The sequence below is a fragment of the Phodopus roborovskii genome, unplaced genomic scaffold, assembly GCF_943737965.1.
Source record: "Phodopus roborovskii unplaced genomic scaffold, PHOROB, whole genome shotgun sequence".
Taxonomy (NCBI): domain Eukaryota; kingdom Metazoa; phylum Chordata; class Mammalia; order Rodentia; family Cricetidae; genus Phodopus; species Phodopus roborovskii.
Window position 1 is genome coordinate 740,179 of NW_026126665.1, and position 27,540 is coordinate 767,718.

Here is a 27,540-nt window from a genome sequence, read left to right on the forward strand (position 1 = left end):
CTTTTGAATGCTGTCCTGGGCTACATAGCAAGCTTGAGACCAGTTTGGGCTATGTCTCTTCTCACCCACACTAAAGGAAATGAAATGTCATCTTTTTTTTTTTTTTTTGAACCAAATAGAGCTTTTTTTTTTAAAATTTTTTTCTTGAATCAGATGCACAGCAGATACAGTCAGCATAAGTAAGAAATAGCATTACAGTTACAAGACTGTCTTTGCACTTCTGGGCTCAACTAACCTTCTTTTCTTAGCTCTTAGAAGCTGAGTAGCAGACCTTGCCTCTGAATGGAAGTTTGGTCTTTGAGTTTCTCTAATGTCTTCTGTGGTACCTTGAAGACTTTTCTGATCAGAGAATAGGTTCTCAGAGGGACCAGAGGGTCAGTGTCTGTCACCCCATCACATGATAACTCCTCCTCCTCCTCTTCTTCTTCCTCCTCTTCCTCCTCCTCCTTTTCCTTCAAAGATCTATTTATTATGTATACAGTGTTCTGTCTGTATGTGTCCCTGCAGGCCAGAAGAGGGCACCAGATCTCATCCCAGATGGTTGTGAGCCATCATGTGGTTGCTGGGAATGGAACTCAGGACCCCTGGAAAACCAGCTAGTGTTCTTAGCCACTGAGGCATCTCTCTAGCTGATGATGCCTCTTCTAACTGAAAAGATGTAGCACATACATAAAGTCTCAACAAAATTCATATAATCACTGTGCTTCCCTAGAATACCCAGTTTAAGTTCCTCCCTTGTCTACCAATTTGCTTCCAGGTGAAAATCTGCCCTTTCATTTTGGCTTCCTCAGCTCTCCCTAGTACTCTTGCAACACCTCCTTTAAAGTATCCATGGAAATATAATCCAAGGACTCACTCAGTTTTATATTACTCTGGAACAAAACTGTCAAGAAGCTCACAGTTACCTTAGCAACATGGTGTTTGAAGCTTATGGTACTTTTCTTTTGACAGTATGAAAAGGCAAAGAGAACCTACATGCAAGCCTGTAAGAGATCCCCTTCGTGTCTGACCTGGCTGGGACTAGGAATTGCCTGTTACCGGGTAAGAGTACAAAGGCTTGTTACCTGGCCCTGATTTCTCTGTCCTCCAAGCATATTGAGGGAGGTTGTGATGATAGTGGGAGGGCAGTCTGCTCTAACAAAAACAACTACTCTTCAAATTGTTCATAAGACCTAGAAGTGGTGGTGCACACCTTTGATCTCAGCACTTGGGTGGCAGAGGCAGGCAGATCTCCATGAGTTCAAGGCCAGCCTGGTCTATATAGAGTCCCAGGACAGCTAGAACTACACAGAGAAACCCTGTCTCAAAAAACTAAAAATCAAACAAAATCCTAATGCACATAAAACAAAACTAAACAAACAAAAAAGAAAAACTAAGGAAAACCTAGCTGAGAAACCTGACATGTAAACACACAGAAGTGTGCTCCCAGGGCCACACAACCAGCTATGGTGTCAATATTTTTCTTTTAGCTTTTTATCATGGACAGTTTTAAATGTCTTTAGTCATAAAGAGAAGAAAATGCCTTCTACTTTACCCTGCTTTGGCAGTCATTGACTTTAGGTCACCACAATCTTCAACTTTGCCTCAACATTTCTCTCTGGAATCTTTTAAAGCAACTGTTAGACATGGAGCAGCCCATCTGCAAACCCGTTAATATGGTCAGGCCAGAGTCTAATTCCTGTCTCTCCCAAGGCCAGGGATGGGGCTCTTGTGCACCCAGGGTAGTCTCAAACTCATGGTATAGCTAAATATGACCTTTAACTCATCTTTCTCTCATGCCTACCCAGTGGTAGGATTATAGACAGACAATATTTTCTGCCAAGACTGTGAGGTTGTTGATGTTCATGTTCACAGAGTTCCTGCCTGAGGCTGGGGACAGTACCTTCAAAGCTGTAAACATGCCTTTGATCCCATCATTCAGGAGGTAGAGGCAGAGGCAAAAGAAGGTGGCTTTCTATGAGGTCAAGGCCAGCCTACTCTACACAGCAAGTTACAGGCCAGCCAGGGCTCCAGAGAGACCATGTCTCCAAAAAAAAGTTTTTTTTTTTTTTGTGCATTATGTACACATACCTTTGTAGTTGGTTCCTTTATTCCCATGACCTTATGCATCTACTTATCCTTCATGGTCCATCATAGTGACATTTCTTCTCTGAGGCTATCCTTCAGTCTTAGGGTAGATCTGGTACTGTTTCTCTTTGTCCCATCTCTAGATTGTAAGTGTGCTTTTACTGTAGAAATATTTATTTTGTAATGGAACTGTTTGTACTTAATTTTTCATTGTTTTTATCTTTTATGTATCAATGGGTCTTTAGGTAGGGGGATGTATATGTATATACGTATTTTTATTCTCAGCATCAAGAATATTGCTGAGCATAGAACACATCCTCAGATAATGTACATTGACTGAATAATCAATGTCTGGAAGACCTGAAGTACGAATCCAAACATGGGCTTAGAAACCCTCTCTCTCTCTCTCTCTCTCTCTCTCTCTCTCTCTCTCTCTCTCTCTCTCTCTCTCTCTCTCTCTCTCTCTGCTTTTCCAAGACAGGGTTTCTCTGTGTAGCCCTGGCTGTCCTGGAACTTGCTTTGTAGACAAGGCTGGCCTTGAACTCACAGAGATCTGCCTTCTGAGTGTTCCTCACCACACAGCTCACTCATTATTCTTTCAAATCAGAAAAACAAAACTATCTAGGCCTGGTGGTTCACCCCTATAGTACCAATGCCTGGTTGACTGTGGGTGGATAGTTTCGCTTTCAAGGCCGGTCTGGACTATAAGCCAATCCTGAGACCAAGTCTCTAAGTAAATACTTTTAAAACAAAAATAAATTTAAAAAAGTTTCGATATCATGGGGAGGATATATATATATATATATATATATATATATATATATATACACACCATATATCCACCCACAAATAATATGTATTAGTAGTTACATAATTATATAAGAACATATAAAATGTATGCTGTATGTGACTCTGGAGACACTGATGAATTCTGAGGTTTTGTTTGAAGGAGCACTGGTACCGGAAGGTCATAGACAGCTACTGGTCGGATATTGATTTCACCCTAAGCTGATTCTAGTTTGCTTCAGTGAAAAAAAAAAAAAACACTTTAGTGTAACAAGTACGGTTTTTTCTGCCCGCCACCTGCTCTTGTTCCGCCACCAAGCCAGCCCCAAATAACACACGGAGACTCTGTATTTGATATTATCCTGTTGGCCAGTTACTAGTTTCTTATCGGCTAGCTCTGCCTTTAATTATGAACCCATTTCTGCTGATCTATGTATTTTCACATGGCCTTCTCTTACCGGGGAGGCGGCTGGCGTCCAGCTCTCTCCAGACACTCCATCTTGAATCCTCCTTACTACTTCCTATTTCCTCCTTGTCTCCTAGTCCCTCCTATCTCCCTTTCCTATTTGCCAACAGTGCTTTATTATTAGCTAGTATGAGAAACATACAGAATGACCTCTCCCATCACTTTAGACTGTGTCTTCTGTCTCTCCCTCTCTGCCAAGCTGGAAGAGCTCACTGAGGCTGAGGATGCTCTCTCTGAAGCAAATGCATTGAATAACTACAATGCTGAAGTGTGGGCCTATCTGGCTCTGGTCTGCCTGAAAGTGAGTGTTTCACATTGTCCCTTTACAAAGCCCTTTCAGAGAACAGGGGAGGGTCCAACAAAGAAAGGTAAACTGGTTGTTAACACATAATAACTTAAGTTCCATGAGCTCTGGATTTGGTCATTGTACTTTTGACAAAGGAAGTATCAATCTTGGGCAGTTCCTCCTTGAAACCGGAAGGACATACTGTGCTTTCTTTCTGCTTCAGGTTGGACGACAACTGGAAGCTGAGCAGGCCTACAAGTACACAATAAAGGTATGAGACAGATGCCATACCAAGGCTGTAGATTGTGAGAGCTCACAGTGCTTGATGAATTTCCACCAAGGGAACACACACCCTTGAAAACAACACAACATTCCAAGTCTTTAAGGGGGTCTCATGGTGATGAGAGTATAGGAAAAGCCCATTCTATTCCCACAAATTTAGAGCCTTGTAAATTAGGGATCTTCAAAGCTTGGAGGTGTGTTGGTGTGATTTGTTCTTCCTGTCTTGTTTCTGCAGTTGAAACTGAAAAACGAGGCTCTGCTTGCAGAAATCCACAGTGTACAGGAAATGGTTGGCTTTGGAGATCCATCTTTCTGATGTCCTGGCAAGTGGATATTCAGTATGGGACCCCCAAGCATAGCATCTTTCCTTCCCAAATTGTCTCTAGATGAAACCTGGACTCCCCTCCCCCCATTAGATGTTAACTGTAAATCAGACAATTAAAAAAAAGAAAGAACCTCAGTTTGTCAGTGTGTTTCTAGAGTCTTACATAGCACATATAATTAACTAATTAGTAAACATTTGTGAATAGCTATATGCATCATGGTTGTAACTATTAGAATTTCTGATGAAAGCTTATGGTCAATTGCCAAGGTCCTTGACCAGCTTCAGTTACTGGGGCTTGGGAATTATGGTATCATCTTCAAAGGTGGCCTTAGAATACTGCCATGCTGTGTCACTAGGTAAGAGAGCAGAGGATATTCTGGGGGCTAAGCGTTTTGGGAGAGCTGAAAGAGAGGTATTTTGCTTAAGAGAGATATACTAATTTCTTTAAATCAACCGGAATCTTGCCCTCTCACACAAACACTCACACACCCTCTTCCGCATCGTTACACACACACACACACACACGCACGCACGCACGCACGCACGCACGCACGCACGCACCCCCTTCCTTTTCCGCATCGTTAAAGGAAGTCAGGGTCCCCTTGTTGCCTTCCGGTAGACTCAGAAAGAGAAAGCGGAAGAGGCAGGGCGAGCGGCCGGAGGCTTCCGCAGAGGGCTTTTCGGATCTTAAGCGGTGCTGGGGCGTGTGCCTGCGCTGCCGCTTGGGGCGCTCCTCCAGGCTTCAGGCTTCAGACTCTGTGGAGTTGGTGTATACAGGAAGGACCGCCAAAGGGTCACTGGTCGCTGCACTATGGTCCACCTTAGTAAGTGAAAGAGTCTTCGGGACGGGTGCGGGCAGCGGCGACCCGGGCTAGGAGCTCCGCAGTGCCTTACAGCGGCGCCTCGTCTCAGTCCCCTTTGTTTTTAGACGGGTCTCATTGTGTAGCCTGGCTGGCCTAGAAATCACAATATAAAGAGAGTCTGGCTTTGAACTCATAACAGCAAACTCATCGTTGGCCTCTGCCTCCCAAATGTGCTGTAATTAAAGGCGTGCTTCACCACGCCCGGCCTCTCTTTTTAGTTTTACCATGAAATCGTTGTAGAAGTCGTCTTGCTGATGAGGCAGTTAAGGTTACGACAAGGTCAATCTAGCAAGTGGCAGGTCCGTGTTATGCTCGCACATCTGGGATGGATTGGTTAAGGGGAAAGTTTCACAGACAAGTTGGTACCTAAGCCGGATGGAATGAACAGATTGGAAGTGAGAACGTTGCACTAGGAGGAGGAATTGTGCCTTTACCTTATATGACCCATTTTGTGTCTTCCTAACTAGTTATTTCTCTACAGCAACCTTTGTCTGCAAAGCATACCATGGGGGCCATCTAACCATCCGCCTTGCTTTGGGTGGCTGCACCAACCGGCCCTTTTACCGAATTGTGGCTGCTCACAACAAGTGTCCCAGGGATGGCCGCTTCGTGGAGCAGTTGGGCTCCTACGATCCACTGCCCAATAGTAACGGAGAAAAACTGGTTGCCCTCAACCTGGACCGGATCCGGCATTGGATTGGCTGTGGGGCTCACCTCTCTAAGCCCATGGAAAAACTTCTAGGTAAACTATCTCTGAGTTTAGATAATTTAAGAGATTTTATACTGGGGTCAGCTCTAGGATAATGGGAAAGAAGAATAATTTTCATTCCATCCAAGCTGCTCAGCACAGGGGTGGAAGGTGTAGTGTGATGTAATTGCCGGTTTTTAAATCTGGAGGACCCCTTTGTAAACTCCTTTAGAAGACTTCGAGTGATTGGGATTGGGGGGGGGGTGGAACTAGTGTGTTTGGGGTACCTGTCAGTTTGCTCCCCCCCCCTTTTTTTTAAATGAGAACAGTGTTAGGAACTAGACAGTGAGTTTGGTCTGTTTCTTGTCTATGCTATGGGTCAGGTATTGCATCTCAGTTCTGTGAAACAGACTCCTGGGACACACTGGCATGTACAATATTACAACAAAAATCCTCTTGCTTTTAGGTCTTTCTGGTTTTTACCCCCTGCATCCAATGATGATCACAAATGCTGAGAGACTTCGAAGGAAGAGAGCTCAAGAAGTCCTCTTGGCATCTCAGAAAACAGAATTAGAGCTGGGAGAAACAGAAGCAAGCTGACTCCAGAGTGCACACAGTTGTGGTTACAAGGGCAAGGGCCTTCACAACTCTTGTAGAACTTTTTGTTGGGCTTGAGGATCAATAAATGGAGTTTTCCAAGTCCCAGTCTTCCAGCATACCCTGAGCAGGAGTCAGACAGATTCATTGTCTGATGTTTGAGCTAGGTGTAGATAACTGCTAAGCTTTCTGCTTTACCTTGTGAGTCAGTGGTTAGAGGATTTATTGTCTGATGTTTGAGCTAGGTGTAGATAACTGCTAGGCTTTCTGCTTTACCTTGTGAGTCAGTGGTTAGAGGGGGCTTGGCCTTTGGGTTAGGCTCTCCGTGGTCACATGGCCAAGTTTACAGTCTGCTGCCTTTCAGTACTTTCCTGCTTCAGAGCCCTCAATGAGAATGTGTTGGGCCATTCAAATGCCATTCAAACCCCCTTGCTTGCTTGTTACATGTGCTATGTAGACCACACTGGCCTTGACTGTCAGGTCTCCTGAGTTCTGGGATTACAGGTAGAGCTACTCTTGCCTGACCCTTTATCACTTGGGTTCATCTCAAAGCTCAGGAAGAAATTACCTTGTTTAGTGTTTGTTAGTGGAGATGTATATTGTTTTCTTGAGGTTTACAAAGATGGGTTATAAAGTTGGTTTGGCACTTTAATATATAATCCCCCCTCCCCCAGGGTTTCTCTGTAATAGCCCAGGCTGGCCTGGAACTTACTCTGTAGACAATGCTGGCCTCTAACTCACAGAGATCCACCTGCCTCTGCCTCCCTCCAGAGTGTTGGGATGTAAAGCCTGTCCCACTGCCTTTTAAGAGAGTAGTAAGAAGGAAGCTAATACAAAACCCCTTCGTATAGTCAACTCTGTACTGAGAAGTTGCTTGTGTATTACAAGTATCACAACTTTAGCTCAGTTATATTCATGTTCACAAATGGGAAGAGAAGCTGTGCCTCAAGAGCAGGAAACCTATAGCAATTGAGATTCAGAATCCATATATCTACCTACAAAGTCTTCCTACATATATTGTTGCTTATATGAGGAGAAAAGTGATAAGAGGGCTTTTCCAGAGTTAGTGATAGAGGCCCAGGAGATGGCTCGGGGTACAAGTGTTTTACCATGCAGTTCTGAGATTCTGAGTTTAAATACTTAGAAGTCATGTAATAAATAGGAAGTGGAAGAGTCTGCAGTAGCAGCATCCTTACAGGGATATGGGCAGGAGAAATAAAGGAATCTTCAGAATAGGCCAACTGGTGTGCACAGTGGGAAAACAATGGAGGACACCTTGTCTCAAGTGAGGTTCAAAGTAAAGACTGACACCTAAGGTCTTTCTCTGGCCTCCACAAGTGTAGTGTATACATGCCCACTTTAACTCACACACACATACACACATCATACATAGAAGAAAGTCAGTGACAGAATTGTGTTTAGGTATCCTGAGTTTGGTATGTAAATCAGAGGCTGCATGAAATAAAATGTAACACCTGCTTCACCAGAACAATAGGATTTTACAATTGTAATCATGAATTACATGTTGAAGGGACACTAGCCCACTTGAGCATGTAGCTCTGGCAGGCCTTGTCTTTCTCCCCAATTCCCTCTACCTTGTTAAAAATGTTAGATTATATTCCTAAAGTTAGCCACCAAGGCCTATTATTTGGTGACTTTTCCTCCTGAGGCTGACTACCAAGGTCTGCTTATTAATGTTCAGCAATCAAAGCCCCCTTTGGCTCACCCAATTAACATGCCCAATCAAAATACATCACACATTCTAACACAGGCTCCCCTTTTTCTCTTCTCAAAACTTACACCAGCAAGGTCATTTGCTGCCTGAGTCAGAAAGCAGCCACTTTAACTTTTCTTCCCTGTTTAATAAAGGATCTCTCTGAAAACAGGTGTTTGGGTGTGATTTCTGCCTAATTCAGGATCTAGGAGGAAGCCCCCCATGTATTGGGGTGGTGTGTGTGTCTCCTTCACATGTTTGCTTTTCAAATGCTGGATGAAGGTTTGGCTATGTTTCTGGAAGATTCTAATATCTGCTTATGATCTGACTTGCCTTATTTGGGTTCTAAAAACATTTACTAGCTAATGCACATTCTGAAGTTGAGGCTCTCCAATGTGGCTGCTGGTTTTCTTTCACTTGTCATGAGGGGACCTTGAGAATAGAGATGGACTGACTTTACTTGGGTTTGAATTTTAGATAGGAGGCGGGAAAGCTGAGAAACTACTGAAATGTTTAAAACGATAAGTTGAGTCCATATTATGAGAGGTGACTGGAGCAGGCGAATGGAATTCTGTACTGTCAAATATATACAATCCTAGAAGATAAAAACTATTCTTAAAAGCTGTGCTTCTGCATTTGGTTCGACACAGGCTTTTTCCTGCCGGGATCCAGGGATTCATCCCAGATGACGTCTCTTCAGCCTGCAGTTGTACTGTTTAAGAGGCTCATCTTTTAAAACATACATCAATCTGTGGGTTGAGCACGTTAAATTTCTCAACGCTAACACATGACTATTTACTTATTTTGGTGACGTGAATAGAGGTCAGAAGAACTCTTGATGTGTCCTGGAGATCGTCAGGTATGGCCAAAGGAGTGCGGAATCGCGAGTAGAAAGGAAGTGCTTCCTCCCGCCTCAGGTGACGCCGCCATCAGCATGCTGAGGGCCGTATTTTACTTCGCAGGCGAGATCAAGTCCCTTTGCGGCTGCCGTAAAACGCAACTGGCCCCGCCTCCGGCGCGCCTCCTATGACGTAAGCGCCCAGGGCTTTTGGGCGGGAAAAGGAGGCGGGCGGCCGGAACCGCTGTGGGCGCAGGTTGTCGGCGTTTGCGGGGCATCCTCTTCCCTGTCATGGGGCTGCTGGAGCTATGCGAGCAGGTGTTCGGCACCGCCGACCTCTACCAGGTGCTGGGCGTGCGGCACGAGGCTTCCGAGGGTGAGGTCCGACGCGGCTATCACAAGGTGTCTCTGCAAGTGCACCCCGACCGTGTAGACGAGGACCAGAAAGAGGACGCCACCCGCCGCTTCCAGGTATGTGAGCCGGTGTTCGGGCGGCCACCGGGACCTCTCCCCGCTCTTGCGGCGACCCCACCCCCGGGACAGCGCACTGCTGATAACCGGCTTGGCGTTTTTAAACATTTGTAGTCTCACGGTGTCAGCGGGAGGTTCAGGGTGACTTTGGGTGCTCTTTGCCTGCAGATCTTGGGGAGAGTCTATGCGGTTCTGAGTGACAAGGAGCAGAGAGCAGTGTACGATGAACAGGGAACAGTGGACGAGGACTCTGCTGGCTTCGACCAAGACCGGGACTGGGATGCGTATTGGAGGTTACTCTTTAAAAAGGTAAAAGGGCTTTAGTGGCTTTTGACTAATTCCCATCGTCCAGTCCACAAGGACAATTCTCGAAGTTAAAGCGATCTTTTTTTTTACTAGATATCGCTAGAGGACATTCAAGCTTTTGAAAAGACATACAAAGGCTCTGAAGAAGAGCTGGCTGATGTTAAGCAAGCCTATCTGGACTTCAAGGGCGACATGGATCAGATCATGGAGTCTGTGCTTTGTGTACAATACACAGACGAACCTAGGATACGAAACATCATTCAACAAGCTATTGATGCCAAAGAGGTCCCATCCTACAATGCCTTTGTCAAAGAGTCCAAACAAAAGATGAATGCAAGGAAAAGGAGGGTAAGTTTGAATGCTGTTCATAACCTATGTCAGCTGTTTCAAAAAGGGATCTTGGGAGTATTTACAATGATGGAGATAAAGACAGCTGAAATTTGGGGTGCTTCACCTGTGGTGTTCATCTACTAGATAGTCTTGACTTTTTTTTTTTTTTTCCATGCTGATAATGATTTCACTTTATGGATTGTTTGAAATTACCCTAGAGTGACTGAAGCACCAGTCACACGGGACAGTCCTTATAGCTTTGCTGAGGCTTTCCTAGGGAGGCATATGGATCCTGGTTACATGGTAGAGGCTGTGGTCCCTCTGTGGTTGGTGAACAGGGAGAACATGGTATGGTTGTTGAGAGTAGAATGCTGGAGTGTGGTGCTTCTGGTACTTGAGCATCGAGGAGGCTAAAATAAGAGATTGTGGCTTCTGAGGTCAGGCTGGTAGTGTGTGTATCAGAGCTGGATTGGTTGTCTAGTATGTGGTAGGTCCCGAGTTAAGTCTCTAAAACTGCTCAGAAGAGTGAGAGAAAACACAGATTGATTTTTTTTTTTTTAATTCTGTAAATGCATATAATTATTAAACTTTAAGGGGCTGGAGAGGTGGCTCAGAGGGCATGTACTCTTCTTACAGAGACCCAAGTTCAGTTTCCAGTACCAAGGTCGGATGGCTCATAACTGTCTAACTTCAGCTGTCAGGGATCTGACACCTGTGGTCTCTGAGTAATTCTCCAGACCCCGCCTGCTACTACTACTACTTTTTTTTTTTTTTTTAAAGGACACTTGAGGTGAGTCTTTCTGCCCCCATTCTGAGGAATACCTGATTGCTGAGAATTGAGGATTGGGACTTGTGATTCTTCATACACCTATTAAGCCAGGGTTGGTAAGGATGGTAGCATAGAAATTCAAGGTAGCAAGCATCTGTGTTGATGTTGTCTTGGGCTCATAAAGCAACAGTTGCTTCATCTTGGCATTCACAATGAGAGCTCTCCAGGAAGCCATTTAAGATTTTAGGTATCTGGTAGGCACTTGAGTTGTCTTTTTTTGTGGCTGAAGTGGACAGGCAAAGAGCCAGAGCTTTTGGATTCATGAAATTTCAGAGAAAAACTGACCTTTGTGGATGGGGTGAGTTTAGGGCCTGTTTTGCGGAGATAAGAGACTGTCATGTCTATTGTTGTGACGGAAGAAGTGAGACGATACCAAAGTCATTTCATTGTGTGGCTACATCTACTTAAGAGTCATGTCCACTGCTTGTTAATCATTTTCTCAGGTAAAACTGAGAATAGCTGTATTTAAACATACAATTTTAGTTTGAGAAACTTGAGAGTGTGGGAATGACAATTTGAAAGCTGTCTTACCAGTGTGTGGCGATTGAGGGTGCTGAGTTTTGAAAGGTGAAAACCAAGCAAAACTTTATTCTGGAATAACAAGATCCCAATTTATTATTATACTCAGTATTAATGAAATTCTTTGCTAATTAGAAACTTTTACAACCATTTAGGACCTCATATTATCACAGTTGCTGCCTTTTGGTGTTCTTGTGGTATTTTGGCAAATTTTGTTAAAGGCAGCTTTGAAGTCAGGTAAAGAAAGGCTAAAATTGAATTTGCTAATTTTTTTTTTTTTTTTCTAACTACTCAGAAAACTGTGTGTGTGTGTTTGCTGGTGTGCTATGAGTGCAAGAGTGTGGGGACCCAGAGAAGCTAAGAGGCTGTAATTCCCAGGAGCTGGGGTAATAGGCAGCCTGATGTGGTACTGGGCATACCCTCAAAAAGCAAGGAGTGCTGCTAACCATTGAGCCAGAGAAAGCCTTCAAATCACTGCATTCACAAGGCTGTGTACAAAATGGGGTTTCAGATGAAGACCCTGAAGTGTCTGACACCTGGCATTCCTGGCTCTGTGATCCTCCCTGTCCACCTAGTAGGTAGTTTTCCTTTGTGTCAGCATCTGGTTTGTGCTCTCTAGGAAGTACAACTGGGGATAAAAACAGGAGGGCGTATTGGAATTAGAGCAGTGTGTGTCATCTTCTAATGAAAACCATGTGTAATTTTATTCATGTATCTCCAGCTCTAGTAGAGGTCTTAACATCTTCTAGATGTATTTCTGTTATTTCTTGGTTGCCATGAAGTCTGATGAAAGTTTCTATTCAGGCTCAGGAGGAGGCTAAAGAGGCAGAGCTGAGCAGAAAGGAGCTGGGACTGCAGGAAGGAGTGGATAGCCTGAAAGCACTCATCCAGGTAAACATGGCAGGCTTCCCTCTGGTTCCCCTCACAGCCCTCTCATTATCCCTTATTGTGTGTATACTCTTTGGAATAGATTCTGGTGTTCTGTTTTTTCTTTTAAGGCACAGTTACACATAATGTACACCATATGTACAATAAAGTAATTTCCCCCCTCCATGTTATACAGCTGCCACCACTGGTTCTGGAACATTGTTACTACTCCAGAGGAAGCCAGTACCCATTATGTGGTATGCTTCCCTGACCACAACCCCTCCTAACTGTGAGGTACTTTGTCTCAGTGTACAGTGCTGCATTTTGAAAGCTGTGTTTTAACTTCTCAAACAGAGCAGACAAAAGGATCGGCAAAAGGAAATGGACAATTTTCTGGCTCAGATGGAAGCAAAATACTGCAAACCTTCCAAAGGGAAAAGAGCAGCTCCCAAGAAGGAAAAGAAATGATGGACTTTTCTCATTATGGGTCCTTTTGTGTCAGTGGTGCCAGGTTAGACAAGGTGAAGGCATCCGTTAGCTTAAACTTTGAGAGAAATTGTTCTGCTTAAAACGTGTGGATCACTTAAGCCAGACAGGATTCATCAACTTGATCTTAATGTTCCCTAGAATTCACCTGACCTTATGCAAGGGCTTCACATGAAGGGTATAGTTGTGATGGTTGGGAGGGTGGATTGACTGCATTTACTTCCATGGGCCTTCTGCCCAAGGAGCTGATGTGCACACACCTAAGAGATTCTATGTACAGAGAGCACCCTCGGAACACTTACTCAGCAGCTGTCTTAATAATCCTCATAGGTTCTTTTCCTGTTTTACTGTTAATGTTTTGTCTTCTGTCCTTATGGTAGGAGAAGTGGGTGTTCATATTACTGTAGACTTTTTTTTTTTTTTTTGTAAGATTGTATATGGCTAAATAAAGAAAAACTTAAAAGGTCTGATGGATGATTTAAATAACCCATTGCTCTAGAAAAGTACAGTATATAAGCAATCAAGTCAGCACTACCACAGATAAGCTGATTTCTGCAGCAGAAATGGATGTCACAGTGCTGTCTTTGTAGGGCTCAGGGTCAGGCATTTCACTGGGCTTGTCTGTACTTCTCATCTGTAAGAGTGAGGTCCAAACTCATTAATTCGTATGTACAGCAGGGCATTTGTGTTACAGTTTGTTTGTTTTGTTGTAGTTGTTGTCTCTCCCCTGCCTTCCCAGATAGAGTTTCTCTGTGTAGCTTTGGCTGTCCTGGAACTCTGAGATCACTGCCCACCTCTGCTGGGATTAAATATGTGCTTACCACCACTGCCTGGCTTGTTTTGTTTGCTTTGTCTCAAAGTATAGCTCTGGCTAGCCTGGGATTTGCTATGTACACTTATACTCAGGTTTTTTAAAAAGGTAAGTACTAGCTTTGAGGGGACACACACATAAAAGGGTGAGAATTATAATTTAAGGTGGATACATTATACACTGTGATCATAAACATGTTAGAACTATTTAATTGAATTACAATATAATTCTGTTTGGGATATTTGAGGCATCTTATCTAATTGATGGCATAAGAACTTGGAATAATTTAAGTCACCTTCAAAAGACAAGCATTTGAATTTAGCTACTCCAAAAATTAGTAATGTCAGAGTGGTAGAGTGGTGTAATAGCTAAGGCAATAGTACCATTTTATTAAGATAGACTCAAGCCGTAGTTAACACCATTGCTCTATTTCTAATGTCCTTCAGAAGCTTGTGGTGTAACTAGAGAATATGAAGTCCTCCAGTTCCAGTGCTCTTGGAATGGAGAACTGGCTCAATGGTGAAGGACTCATATCATAAGCATAAAGACTGAGTTTGGATCCCCACCACTAACAAGAAAACCCTGTTGTGGTGCATGAATGAGGAGCTCCAAATTCAGCGATAGACTCTGTCTTAAAAAATGATACAGAGAAACAGGAAAGACATTCATCGACATCTGGCCTCCACATGCATGCCCACACAATTACACAAACATGAACACAAAAGACCCTGATGGCTGTCCTAGGAAAAAGAAACTGATTTCTTCACGCCAGTGCTGATACCTTTAGTTAGCTCTTTTATTTCATTCTTTTTTTTTTTTTTTTAATTTTTTTATAGATTATTTTAAATTATATGCATATGGGTAGTGTACATGAGTACAGGTGCCCAAGACAGCCAGAGACATTGCATCCCCCCAGGTACTTTTGTATTGCCATGTGGGTTCTGGGAACTGAACCTGAGTATTTGCTCTTACCCACTGAGCCATCTCTATAGCCCTCATTCTGCTTTTTTAAAAGGAAGCTTGGCTTCCCAGCAGGTAAAAGCACCTTCCCTGAGACAAGGAGACTCAGATGGAACTGACCCCTGAAAGTTGTCCTCCCACCACGCACGTATGCACACACAAAAGTAAATTACCTGAAATGTAATAAAGAACTTAAAGTTTAGGAATGACATTTATTTGATGAGTATCTCAGATTTTTGGCAGCACTTTCTTCTAAAAATATGTTAAAACAGTGAAGTTCTTCAGAAATTAATATAAGCAGAAATATTCTGAAGCCAGTGATCTGAATCATCTGTGTGTATGTAATCTCGCTGAATTGTACAAGAATCGAACTGGTGATTGGTTATAGACAACATGAGCAGTGATTTGAGGTGGTTTTCATTGTCACAGTCTTTACTGACCAGTGGAAGAGCTGAAAGGAGACAGTAATTGGACATAGAACAGTTGCCCACGCAGTCTTTGGCAGATACTCTAGTGTTTCTCAGACAAGTTGTACCGAGATAACTCTTGAAGGTGGACCAAGCTGCTGTTTGTGGGAGCTTTGCATCATTTGGTGCCTGAGCACTGGTGCATGAAACCCTCCATGTGATTGCAGTCTGCTGCAGCCTTGCAGGTTCTTACCTCTATGGTCACTGCCTGCTTCTAGAGATGGGTCCACCTCTGCTTTGAGGTTTTGTAGACCCATGTGACTGAGGACCTGTCAGACACAGAATAACATTAGTAAACAGTTTATATTTGGCAATAAACATCAAAGTTTAGGGACTTTTACAAATTACCATAGACTTTAAATTTGGAGACAGACTGTCTCTAAAGAAGTATATATTCACCAAGTTACTAAAATCCATATTTAAATAGTTTATCCTAATGAAGAAACAACTATAGTTTAAGAAGTAAAAACAAGCTGGGTGTGGTGGCATATATCCTTCATACTTGGGAAGCAGATTCAGGAGGATCTCTGTGAGTTCAAGGCCAGCCTGGTCTGCATAGTGAGTTCAAGGACTGTCAGGGTTGAATAATAAGAGTTTCTTGTCTCAAATCAAAACCAAACAAAACCACAACTATAACCTAGTTTTGCTTGAGAGCTTACTCATTAAAAACTAAAATGCATTATTTCAATAACCTAACTTTTAAAACTAATATTTGACTCAAGTTGGGCAGTGATGACACACACCTTTAGTCCCAACACTTGGGAGGCAGAAGCAGGCAGATTACTAAGATTGAGGCCAGCCTGGTCTACAAAGAGAGTTCCAGGACAGCCTCCAAAGCTACAGAGAAACCCTGTATCCAAAAACAAAACAAAAAATCTGACTCAAAGTGTCAGATTGGAGGCTTTAAAAAATTATTGTTTATGTAAATGTGTGTGCCTGTGAGTGTGGGCCACATATGTGCAGGTACCTGTGGGGCATGAAGAGGGAGTCTTATCTCCTGGATCTGGATTTAACAGGTGGTTGTGAGCCTGACATAGGTGCTAGGAACATTGGGTTCTCTGGAAGAACAACAAATATTCTTAACCACTGATCCATTTTCCCAGTTCCCCCAATTTTTGTTTAAAAAAAGTAATTTATTTTAAAGATTAATTTACTTGGTATTAAAAAAAAACAAATCTGGAACTTCTTGGCTTTGAGCAGCTGGCCTTTCTTTTACACCCATCTTCTAAAATGAAGCTAATATGATTTATATAGGGATAGCTAATGATAGACAGGTCTGCAGGAAAGGAGGATGTGTAGGAATAAAGAAAAAGATAAGAACAAGAATGGCAGCCCCACCTGTACCTGCAGACCCCCTGCCAGGTCGGGCCTGGTGAGGAAACTCGGATACACAGGAGTTTCGGTACTGTGTGTCTGGCTAAAAGGAGAGAAAAGATGTCTTAGGATGCAGCTTCTCCCAAAGACCCTTAGTTATTTTTCTACTGCTTTGATAAACACCATGACCAGGGCAACTTAACAGAAGGAAGGGTTTACTGCGCCCTTCAAAGCGGGGAAGCAGAAAGCATGGAGGCAGATCTAACTATCAATGGGGGAGTCTACCACACATTATCAGTAGCATACTTTTCAGCCAGGCCATACCTCCTAAACTGTCAAAACAGTACCACTGTTAGGAACCAAGAACTCAAACGGGAAGATCTCACTCAAACTACACTGGAAAACCTTGACATTAACAATGAAAATCTGTCACCTGCCAACCTGGGGCACTATGTTAAATTCCAAGAAAAAAGTTCCAAGCAGATGTCCATAAAGTAATTTGCTAACTTGTAAGAATTGCATGTTCTATAACTTTATTAATATGTCTTTAAGAAAATCTTAGCATTTACAAATAATCCATATGGTGTAATACTGCAATTAGATACAAAAGGATGTTTTATTTTGCCTCCATTGTGTTGGGATTGTAGGTTTGCATCCCCATAGCTGGCCAACAGAATGCCATCTGATATTACAGCATGCCATTTAAATAGAATCAGCACTGTTGGTGAAAGGGAAGTACGTCTATGATTTCATCATGCAATGAAATTTAACTTTACATTTAATTCTTAGCTTTATGAGACTCACACATTTCAAAGTTACCTCAGTTGGCTGTAGTGGTGCATATTTTTAATCTGAGCAATTAGGAGGCAAAACTGAGGCAGGCAGATCTCTGTAAGTTCAAGACCAGCCAGGGCTACATAGTAATAACTGTCTCAAAAAACAAAACACCAGACCAGGTGGCACATGCCTTTAATCCCAGCACTCTCAGGAGGCAGAGGCAGGTGGATCTCTGTAAGCTCAAGGCCAACCTGGTCTATAGTATGAGTTCCAGGAGAGCCAGGGCTGTTAACCAATGAAACTCTGAGGTGGTGGTGTTGGGAGAGAGGCACACCCTAAACACCAAAGTTAGCTCAAGGGATTTAAAATGTAAAAACTAAAATGAAGCACCCTGCTGGTGTTTCTTGAGTGAAGAAGTCTCTGTGACAGCCTGGATTAAGTGGCAGGACTTTTCTCCTGGTGAAGGTACCACACTGTGGAGACAGGGTTTAGCAGAGTGCTTTGTGGAATCTATTGTAATGATTTAACACCGCTGTTAAAAAGGTAAAAGTAGCCATAGACTTGGTGGCTCTGCTTCTATAAAGCTTCATTTACCAAGCAGGCAGCAGTCCTGCATAGCTCCTGAGGTTCACTGACTGCTAGCACCAGGCCTAAGGTTTGGAGCTCACATTCTTAGTTACTACTTAATCTTTTTATGATTGAAAATAGGGAAAATAATGCTAAGGTAAGCAATATTGCCTTTTATAAAATACTTATTTTTAAAGCAATTTTGAAGTGTTCATATGTTCGGTTTTATTCCTAAGGCAACTAAAACTACATTTTGAAAGGAAAGAACATAATTATAGAACATAAACTTAAAAATGTTCTGAACTGGGTGCGTGGGACACCTCTAGTCCCAGTACTTGGGAGGCAGAGACAGGCAGATCTTTGTGAGTTCGAGGCTAGCTTAGTCTACAGAGCGAGTTCCAGGACAGGCTCCAAAGCTACAGAGAAACCCTGTCTCAAAACAAACAAAAAACCCAAATGTTCTAAGTCTAATTATAAGACCAATTCAGAAGATGTTTTAGGTTTTCTGGAGTTCACAGTGGATCTGTGACTTTTCTCTAATTAAGCCTCATGAAGTTTTGAGTTGATTACTGCCCTTCAAAATTCATATCAGCCTGGAACTTGTGAATTTGACTATTTTAGGAAAACCATTTCTTTGAATAAGTAGTCAAGTTAAGAAGTCACATTGGAAGGGATGGAGAGATGGCTCAGTGGACCCTGGTTCAATTCCCAGCACCCACATGGCAGCCCACAAGTGTCTGTAATTCCAGTTCCAGGGGACCTGACACCCATGGCAAAACACCAATGCACATTACAAAAACAAAAACTCATCCTGGATTAGAGTAGGCCATACATTCAATGGCTGTTATCTTTTAATTTTTATTTTACTTGCAATAGGTATTTTGACTTCATGCATGTATGCTTACCAGGAAGTTACAGGTACTTGTGAGCTACCATGTGGGTGCTTGGAATGAAACCTGGGTCCTCTAGAAGAACAGCCCAGTGCTCTTAATCACCGAGCAATCTCTCCATCTCCAACTGTTTTTTTAAATTAGTTTTTATTTGTGTCTATGTGTGGTGTGAGTGTGTACCCACATGCCAGATTTTAACCTTTGTGTGATTCTCAGGAGCTGTCCACCTTGTTTTTGGCAGTATTTTCCTAGGCTCTGGAGCTCATCTATTAGGCTAAGCTGCTTGCCCATGGAGCCCAAGTATTGCTGGCAGCCACAGGAGCTACACAGAGGCAAGAGAGGCTCTTCTCTAGAGCTTGCAAAGAGCTTCCAGCTTCTGTAACTGTTTCTGTAGTTTTGGCTGCCCATGTTGTGGTCATCTGTTATATGCAAACCCTATGAAACATTCAGATATGAACTCCTACCACTGTTAGTAGAAGATGGCTCAGGGGTCAAGTTGGGATACATGAGCTACAAATGCCACCAGTCTGAAAACTGATGCAGGACACTGAATTCCTAGTTAAGCACTAAACATGAGCTCAATCACACCCCTATGCTTTGCAAGCCTCTTGACACAAAGCAGATGAGGTAGGACCATGCACTGACCTATAAGTATGCGAGATCCGTACATGGCTCAGTAGTCAGGGTTTTCAGATGCTTTCTTAACAGCAAAAGGGCTAGTAAGTACACAGCAAGTGAGGAGGCAAGTATCACTCACTCATCAGGAAGAGTGTTCCAGTCCTCAATCTAACACCACTTTTCGGTGTACATTCCACAAGAGCAGGGAAGGCAGTGAAGTTGGGCTGACTGGACATGCACTGGAGTTTATTGAGTTTGCTTATGCTCACAGTAAATTGCTGAAGAATTTTAATTTATGAATATGGCATTTTACTACCAAGAGAATGAGGATGGGAACACTGAAAATTTTAAGGAGAACACACAGAATGGTATTTTTATCATTAGAACATCTAATTTTCCTCAGAATTAATAATGTCCTAAATTTGTCAAGATTATACCCACTCCCACCCTGTTTTTTCTCCAATGCCAAGGACAAATAGGAGCTGGGTAGTAAGCTATTTCCTGTAACACCAACACTTGAGAGCTAGAGGCAGAAGCATTAGGAGCTATCTAGACACTGTGTTAACCCCTTCCAAAACTGACAAATAGGAAGCACTTTACCAAAAATGACTGAGTTGTGTTGGGTCTAGAGAAGACAGGTAAAAGGAGCCTCTCTTGGGGCTGCTGGTTGGGCTCGTCCACCACTGCACTTCGAGCTCGGCTGCAGTCGCCATGGGGTTTCTGCAGAGGAGAAACAGCTAAAAGTGTCCAGGGTGCTGGGCATGTTCCACATCAACCCTGTCCCTCACCAACAGCTCTGGTACCCGCTGCCAACAGCTGCAAACCCACTGCAGAGGCCTAGAACCCAGTTTATGTTTGGCGGAGGAAGAGTGAATTTGAATTAAGGCCACTGCCAGTGAGATTTCAGGATAGTGCGCACGGAAAGGCTGTGTAAGTAAGACTTACTGTCGGCCGTTGTGGCCCCACGGTGCTCAGATGTTCCACTTCAGCTGTTCCAATAGGTGGCAGCAGATTGTTCCGACCCAGGGGCATTGGCGAGGGAGAAGAGAGTGTGTCTGCAGTCACTGGACTGCAGAGCCCACCAGCAAAACCGAGATGCAAAAGCAAAGTTGTAACAACACAAGCAAATGGATGAGAAATGCAGTAATCAAGCCACTAAGTCTAATGTGCTCAGGGAGCCTTAAGCCACCTAGGTTGTCAGGAAAGGGGAAGCAATTTTGGAAAGTTTTTTTTTTTTTTTTTTTTTTTTTTTGGCTTTTTTGTTTTGTTTTGTTTTAAATTCCCTTAAATTTCATAAATATAAATCTTCAGCAGAGTCAACAGAATGATCTTGTCCAGTATTTGTATTTCACTAAAACTTAAATAAAAATTTTGAATTGGATTTAAACCCAGAGACTATCCATTGTGTGACTACTTAACTATTTCTAGGCATAGCTTCAATCTTATATTCAAATCCATTCTCTATTACTACTCCCATAACTATTGGTACTAGTTTTACCAGTTTCGGAAATTCTGCTTTTGAAACCTACACTCGGGATCCTCTGAGGATTTCTTCTGCAGGCCATGGTGTCCCGGCGCGTGAGTGACTTGTGCTGATCGGGTGAAGGGTACGGGGTGGGGGGTTGCGTCTCCTGGCGGACTGTGCTGTATATGACAAAGATGATGTGCTAAGCTCCAGGGCTCGGTTTGGCCAATTTCGGTTTGAAAGGATGGAACTGGAGCCAGGCCTCATAAGTAGCTTGTCATCAAGATCTCTAGTGGCCAAATCAGAAACTCACAATGAAAATCACTATGTAAAAGAAGACAAGGTTCAGGATAAAAAGCCTTAATCTAAGATATCCAGGGAAGAAAGAGCAAAATGGCTTCCAGAGATTATCTAGGATTCTGGCATGAGAGGCTGTTTTTGAGATGGGGGCTTCTTAGATGCCTAGGCTGGGCTGGAATTTGAGCTTCTTCTACCTGGCCTCTCCAGTGCTTTCATGATAGGTGTATACCTGACAATGACCTATGTCAATTGTAACTCACTGGAATGGAGATTTGGGGAAATGTCCATGGTTCACTTGACACACAGTCACTTGTTCAGTTGTGGGGAAGGCAAGGCTGACAGGCACAGAGTCCTACAATAGTTGAAGCCTATCTGAGCTGAGGAGGTGTCCTTAGGGTTAGATCTGAGGTACCAGTGTGGCTCTCACTTTGATACTGAAATAGTGAGCTTAGTTCTGCAATCCAACACCCTCTTCTGGGCTCTGTGGACAATGCACACACATGGTGCTCATACATATGTGGAAGTAAAACATGCATACATACAAATAAAAATAAACCTTTAAAGTGCTGAGCTAGTTGGAACCCACAGGAGTATGTTTGGTCCTGGAATCCTTGAAGCTGGAAACAAGCAAAGAGTCCCTGCCACAGCTGCCCAGGGTACTAAAAACAGAGCAGATCCCTATATGCACAAACAACTGAGGAATGCAACTCTCCCATAAGCCTTCAAACAAGCATCACACTTAATGCTGCTCTACAGATGTGGCAGTGGCCTTGGTTTTGTTGTTTTACAAGGATGCCAGGAAGTCTGATGATTCTAAGACATCTAGAAGACAAAATGGAGTGAGAAGGAAAGAAGTAAGCAGCCTGCCTCTGCCACTTGGCTACTCAGCCTTGCAGGTTTGGGCTGTACCCAGGGCCTTAGTGTTTGGAGGATTTGGGAAGGAGAATGCCCAAGTTCTAGCCCCTGAGACTTAGAGATCTTTCTGATCTTCCTAAGTAACTAATCACTCATGTCTTCTTTTTTCAATTCACTCTCACTATATTCTAATTGAAAAGGCGTGGACTTAGCTGGGCATGGCAGTACACACCTTTAATCCCAGCAAGTGGAGCTCTGTGAGTTTGAGGCCAGTCTGATCTACAGAGCTAGTTCCAGGACATCCAAGGCTACATGAGAAACCCTGTCTCTAAAAAAAAAGCCATGGACTTTAGCTGCTCTCTATCAGTGTTTTATTCTCTCAGCTCCTTTTCTGTCTGACTGTGAGTTCAATTGCCACCTTTTACTAGGTCAGTCTCCAAATCTGAACTCTCCACATCCTCAGAAGGTGGCCTGTCACTACAAACAGAACCCAGAGAAACCTATTTTCCCATAAACAAACCTCCTCTCAGAGATGACTTTGACTACTGTTCCTACAGTATCTCCTGACCTCAATCATTCTTTCTTTGAATGGTGGGGATCAGATACTCGATAAACAAGTGTCTGCAGCTGAGTTCTGAGTCCTGTACACTCCTCGCCCTGCACTAGCGCTGTGTGCACACCCTCACCGCTTTTGCTTGAACTCTGGTGAGGACTCCTTACTCTCAGTTCCTTCTGCTGCAGTACAATTCCTGACTCATGCTGTGGAATCAATCTGCCTTAGTGCCCTAAATGTGATTGTATGTCCTCCGACCTACACAAAATACTTACAATGCCTTTCTGCATAATAAAACCAGGCTAGAGACAACCTAGGGAACACAGCATAGATAAATTACAGTGGCCATGGCCATGTACAACTACATGGACAAATATCAACATGACATTCATAACCATCCAAAATCTGGTCACATTTATTAATTTTATGAATTCTTTCCCACTAATTTTCCCATGACAATATTCTACAATATTGTCAATGATCTTTGATTGCAAGCATTGAAGTTCTAATAAATTACCTCTTTTGTGAGCCAGATTTGTTCATAGTGCTTTTAGTCCCAGCACTTAGGAAGCAGAAGGTTGATCTCAGAGTTTGAGGCTAGCTTTGTCTACATAGTGAGTTCCAGGACAACCAGGGCTACATAGAGAGACCCTGTCACACAATGTCAGGCTTGGTAGCAGACATCTGTATCCACTAAGCAATCCCACTGGCTTGAAAATATTAAAGACACTTACACTTCTATACCAAGATGGTCTGCTTTTTCTTAAGTATTTAATGTTTCCAGCTCCAACTCTTTTCATGCACCATTCTTCTTACCTAGAATAGCCTGGTAATTTTCTAAATCCCTAGACACAGACTCATCAAAGTACCTTCTCCTTCAGGGCTACAAAGCTGTCCATCTAGCCAGCATTTACATGATACTCAGCCACACAATGCTGTATGTGGCCAGGTCCTGGGTATCCTTCCCTTACATGTTTTCCTCTCTGGCTGTGTCTGCCACTCAGTGGCATGGTGGTGACTGGTGTTGCTCTCCTCAGCATTCTACTGGCACTCTATTGTGAATGAAAAGCCAAACTTCTTACAGGAGCTTATCCATCAGGGAGAGGTTCCTTGGCTGTAGAGGCATCCCGTGAACCAAGAGGCCATTCACGTTTGGCTGCTGACCACTTGCTTGACAGAAACTCATCTATGTGTCAAAAGCAGACATTGGTTGGTGAAGACGCCTGCTCCATTTGCCAAGTTCACACAGTTAGTGTTTACAGTTAGGTTACTTATACATCCCTCATCTCGTGCCTTAACTTTTAGGACAGTAGCCCACAAAGTGCACTGTCAAGAGAACACAGTTCTTTTCTTTGTTCTGTATGTCTACATGACAGATGGTGGACACACATAAAATTAAAGGCTACTTTCATAGGAGAGAAGCATTATGATTGCTTACAAGAGAAAAGAAAACCTAAATAATAGTTGCAAGTAAATTTTTTAACAACAGAAAAAATACTGGGCTACACAGTGCAACTATCTCTTAACATAACTACGTGACTATGTTGTTATGAACCTTGCCAGAAATAATACAACCAAGGCAAACACCAGGGCAAGCTTCCTCTGGCAAGAAAGGTTCTGGGTTCTCACTATCTGGTCTGGGGCTTACCGGATTTGAGGTGATGGACAGCACCCTGGACTGTGGCACTCGAGGTAAGACCAAAGGATGCTGTTCGTTCAGCACACAGGGACTTCCTGAATTCAGTCTGGTAATTTCAACGTTACTCTCATCATCTGAGCAAAGGAACAGGATCTATTATCCATAGGTGTCTGCTGATTAGAGTGCCAAGAGACAATCACCCTGACAGCTAGCAGTCTCTAGACAGGTTTTACTCACTTCTTCAGCTCAATTGCATACATCTGTACAGTTGTAAACCCTCAGGCTGAGAGCTCAGTTTAAAGTTTTTTTTTTTTATTCCAGGCTGATGATGGTTGGTGGTACCAAGCAAGGGAAAAGCAAAGATCTATTCTATGATGGAACCTTTGGAAATGGTGGAAGTACCCAATGTGGTGTCCATAAGAGATGAAGGCCATAGAACAATTAAAATGTGGCTAATATGGCTACTGTGACTGCAAACACCATTTTTAAAGTTAAAGAGCTACATGTTGCTAGTGACTACTGTAGAACTCCAGAACCTTCCTCCTGACCTCAGTTCCCATAGACCAGCGGTTCTCAAGCTGTGGGTCTCAACCCCTTTGGGGGTCTAATGACCCTTTTATATGGGGGCCATATCAAATATCCTGCACAAAGATATTTATGTTACAATTCATAACAGTAGCAAAATTAGTTATGAAGTAGCAATAAAAATAATTTTATGGTTGGCGTTCACCATAATGTGAGGAATGGTATCAAAGCATTAGGAAGGTTGAGAACTACTGCCATAAACAATGCACTGAAACTAGAAACCATTAAAAATCCTGTTTTCTATACAGAGCTTAAGTGCCCTGAAAAAGAGCAAGTGGAACAGCATTGTCAGTTCTGGACAGACTTCCAATATCAGGACAGACAGACACCGAATACAAAGTTAATTAAGATTTTTCTAAAAACCCTGGGAATATGAATAAGTGCAAAATATAAAAAGAAGCAATTTTTTAAAAAGGACACAATAAATCTACAAAAGCCTCTAAACTGAAATTTAAGCTTTGGCAGAAGGTTAAAGAAATAGTGAACTAGGAGGGAAATCTGTGGCTGCAGAAATGGCTCAGAAAGAGGACCCAGAGTTTGGCTCCCAGCACTCATATCAGACAACTTATAACCATCTGCAACCACAGCTCTTAAGTGTTCCCATAACTACCTTGAGCCTCAGCAGCACCAACATACATATGCATGCATGCATACATACACACACACACACACACACACACACACACACACACATATATATATAAATCTAAAGGGAAAATCTGCCAGGTGGTGGTGCACAACTTTAATCCCAGCCCTAGGGAGGCAGAGTTTAAGGCTAATCTGGTCTATAGATTGAGTTCCAGACAGTCAAAGCTATACAAAGAAATCCTGCCTCAAAATACCATTAAAAGATTTTTTCTGTATGCAAATTATATCTTAATTTAAAAAATGAACAAGAACATATTTTAATACACAATTAAAGCTTGAAGAACAACACTGACAATATTGAGCACAGGAACTTGTGTCTGGCCAGTGGGAAAACAGACTCACCTTCATTTGGAATAACTCTTGACTAGTGAACAGGGACCAACTTACAGTTCCTTGGTAAGCATATAGAAAACCTTACATATGTGTGGTATGAAATATGCAAGAACATTCATAGCATTATTGTCATAACTGTCAAATTACTGTCAAAATACATGGAACTGGGATTAAAATTTTGTATCACATTATTTATTTGTATGTGTGTACATGTGCCATGGTGTTCGTATGAAGGTCAGAGGACAACATGACAGCTTGCTCTTCCACCAAGTGGGCTGTGGGGGATCAAACTCAAGATTGTCAGGCTTGCCAGCAAGCTCCTTTACCCTCTGAGCCTCACCACTGGGACTTTTGAGCTTTTCATCATTAAGCACAAGTAAAAATGAATTGGAGGATAAGACATGTCTCTGAGTGAAACCAGTATGAAGTCTTGTAGTCTTCAATGTCTCTAAATCATTTCCATTATCATCATCGGATTTCTTGTCTATTTCAGAGATGGTGCACTTTCAGAAACAATCATTGTGAAACTTGTTTCCCTGTTAGCAAATTAGGGATAAAATCATGATAGTAATTTAAAGCTGAGTATTTTCTTCCTGATTTAGATTTTAAAACCTGTCTTGACTGAGAATAAAATGATCACAAACATCAGCTATGTAGCCTCTGAGAGCTCTAGTTAGTTCTGTACATCGTTTCCACCGATAACCCAGAATGCATCATGTGAGCACTGCAGGGTGAAAGTTCTATGCACAGCAAATGCTGGAGCTCCTGGGAGGAAGAGCACTTTTTATACACTTGCATTTGTGAAAGATAGGAATACTGGTACATTACTTAGTTTTATATACTTCTGGTTTATAGAAAATCATAAAGCATAAAAAATTGTCACATGACTAAACTGAGGTTGGCTTCTGTGCGCGTTAGTTTATTGTCAACACAAACTAGAGTCACCGAGAGAGAGAGAGAGAGAGAGAGAGAGAGAGAGAGAGAGAGAGAGAGAGAGAGAGAGAGAGAGTCTCCAGTTGAGGAACTGCCTCCATCTTATTGGCCTAAAGACACAATTGTGCAGCATTTTCTTGAATAATACCTGGTGTGGGTGGGCCCTGCCCATGTTGGATGGTGTCATCCCTAGGCAGGCGATTCTGGGATGTATAAGAAAGCAGGTTAAGAGCTCTGGGTGCTCTTCTAAAGGACCCAGGTTTGATTCCCATCACCTACATGATAGCTCACAACTGTCTGTAATTCCAGTCTTGGGGTCTAACACCAACTTCCTGGCCTCTCCAGGCACTGCACACACATGGTGCATAGACAGACATGCAGACAAATCCTTTACACATAAAAATAAAATACAGTCTTCATAAAATGAAGAAAATCTAATCAGATGTTAGATCCCCAGAACTGGAGTTAGGGATGGTTGTAACACCACGTGCGTGGGTGCTGGGTCCTCTGCAAGAACAAGGACTTTTAACTGCTGAGCTGTCTCTCTGACCCCAGACTTAACATTGGTTCTATCTTCAAAAACCCTCATAAAAACAACCCACCTTATGGTATTTAATTAATTAATTTAGGTTTTTAGAAACACGGCTTTATGCAGCCTAGGCTGACCTTCAATTCCTCACCCTCCTGCCAAGTGCTAAGATTATAGGTGTATACCATTACAAGCCAACCAGTTGACTTTTGTTTTTAAATGTGTGTCTGTGAGGGGAGGAATGGAACATGAGCATGTGCTGGCAGGCATGCATGTGCCAGGGCATGTTTGTAGAGGTCAGAGAGCAGCTCTTTCTTGCCACCTCATGAGACTGGGGGATCGAACCAAGGTCATCAGGCTGGCTGCAAGTATCTCTACCTGCTGAGCCCACTCTCTGGCCCTGACCAGATAATTTTTAATGAAGATTGTCACTCTTGTTCACTTCTCTTGGGTATCAGAAGGGAATACAGATAAGACAACATCAGACACAGCAAAGGTTGGACAACTGGAACTCACAATATCTGAGAGAGTGAGCATAGGTAAAGTCACATTAGAAACATTTTGGGGGAGATGTCA

The 27,540-nt window shown here is 42.8% G+C and overlaps 4 protein-coding genes across 15 annotated transcripts in view; 3 read left to right on the forward strand and 1 right to left on the reverse strand.

Moving 5' to 3' along the window:
• The window catches only part of Cfap70 (cilia and flagella associated protein 70), a 64,004-nt gene extending 59,687 nt beyond the window's left edge, over nt 1-4,317 (forward strand). For all 5 annotated transcript variants that reach the window (XM_051174488.1, XM_051174489.1, XM_051174493.1 and 2 more), the window contains 4 exons: nt 952-1,041; nt 3,519-3,620; nt 3,829-3,876; nt 4,123-4,317. In XM_051174488.1, coding sequence (XP_051030445.1) covers nt 952-1,041; nt 3,519-3,620; nt 3,829-3,876; nt 4,123-4,203 — 321 coding nt within the window. In that variant the 3' untranslated portion in view covers nt 4,204-4,317. The remainder of the gene's footprint in view (nt 1-951; nt 1,042-3,518; nt 3,621-3,828; nt 3,877-4,122) is intronic.
• A 111-nt stretch (nt 4,318-4,428) lies between these two features.
• Nucleotides 4,429-6,462, forward strand: Mrps16 (mitochondrial ribosomal protein S16). The gene is made up of 4 exons (XM_051174479.1): nt 4,429-4,568; nt 4,832-5,026; nt 5,543-5,817; nt 6,230-6,462. Exons 1-4 carry the CDS (start codon nt 4,429-4,431, stop codon nt 6,361-6,363), a joined length of 744 nt encoding a protein of 247 aa, XP_051030436.1. The 3' UTR covers nt 6,364-6,462.
• A 2,697-nt stretch (nt 6,463-9,159) lies between these two features.
• Nucleotides 9,160-13,547, forward strand: Dnajc9 (DnaJ heat shock protein family (Hsp40) member C9). Its single transcript, XM_051174513.1, has 5 exons — nt 9,160-9,383; nt 9,552-9,692; nt 9,783-10,037; nt 12,172-12,258; nt 12,589-13,547. Exons 1-5 carry the CDS (start codon nt 9,204-9,206, stop codon nt 12,700-12,702), a joined length of 777 nt encoding a protein of 258 aa, XP_051030470.1. The 5' UTR covers nt 9,160-9,203; the 3' UTR covers nt 12,703-13,547.
• Nucleotides 13,548-14,683: 1,136 nt separating this feature from the next.
• Fam149b1 (family with sequence similarity 149 member B1) overlaps nt 14,684-27,540 on the reverse strand; it is a 41,193-nt gene continuing 28,336 nt past the window's right edge. For 3 of the 8 annotated variants that reach the window (XM_051174466.1, XM_051174463.1, XM_051174468.1), the window contains 6 exons: nt 23,946-24,070; nt 23,380-23,483; nt 20,654-20,878; nt 20,070-20,193; nt 19,725-19,844; nt 14,684-15,227 (listed from right to left, as the gene is read on the reverse strand). In XM_051174466.1, coding sequence (XP_051030423.1) covers nt 15,012-15,227; nt 19,725-19,844; nt 20,070-20,193; nt 20,654-20,878; nt 23,380-23,483; nt 23,946-24,070 — 914 coding nt within the window. In that variant the 3' untranslated portion in view covers nt 14,684-15,011. Of the gene's footprint in view, nt 15,228-16,296; nt 16,376-19,724; nt 19,845-20,069; nt 20,194-20,653; nt 20,879-23,379; nt 23,484-23,945; nt 24,071-27,540 lie in introns of all 8 variants that reach the window. The other 5 variants (XM_051174471.1, XM_051174470.1, XM_051174465.1 and 2 more) reach the window with 4 other exon arrangements.

Coding starts and splice junctions, on each gene's coding strand:
- Mrps16 (XM_051174479.1), top strand. CDS start 4,429: ATGGTTGTAACTATTAGAATTTCTGATGAAAGCTTATGGTCAATTGCC. Junction 5,027..5,542: donor TCACTGGTCGCTGCACTATG/GTCCACCTTAGT, acceptor CTTCCTAACTAG/TTATTTCTCTACAGCAACCT. Junction 5,818..6,229: donor GCCCATGGAAAAACTTCTAG/GTAAACTATCTC, acceptor TCTTGCTTTTAG/GTCTTTCTGGTTTTTACCCC.
- Dnajc9 (XM_051174513.1), top strand. CDS start 9,204: ATGGGGCTGCTGGAGCTATGCGAGCAGGTGTTCGGCACCGCCGACCTC. Junction 10,038..12,171: donor TGAATGCAAGGAAAAGGAGG/GTAAGTTTGAAT, acceptor GTTTCTATTCAG/GCTCAGGAGGAGGCTAAAGA. Junction 12,259..12,588: donor GCCTGAAAGCACTCATCCAG/GTAAACATGGCA, acceptor CTTCTCAAACAG/AGCAGACAAAAGGATCGGCA.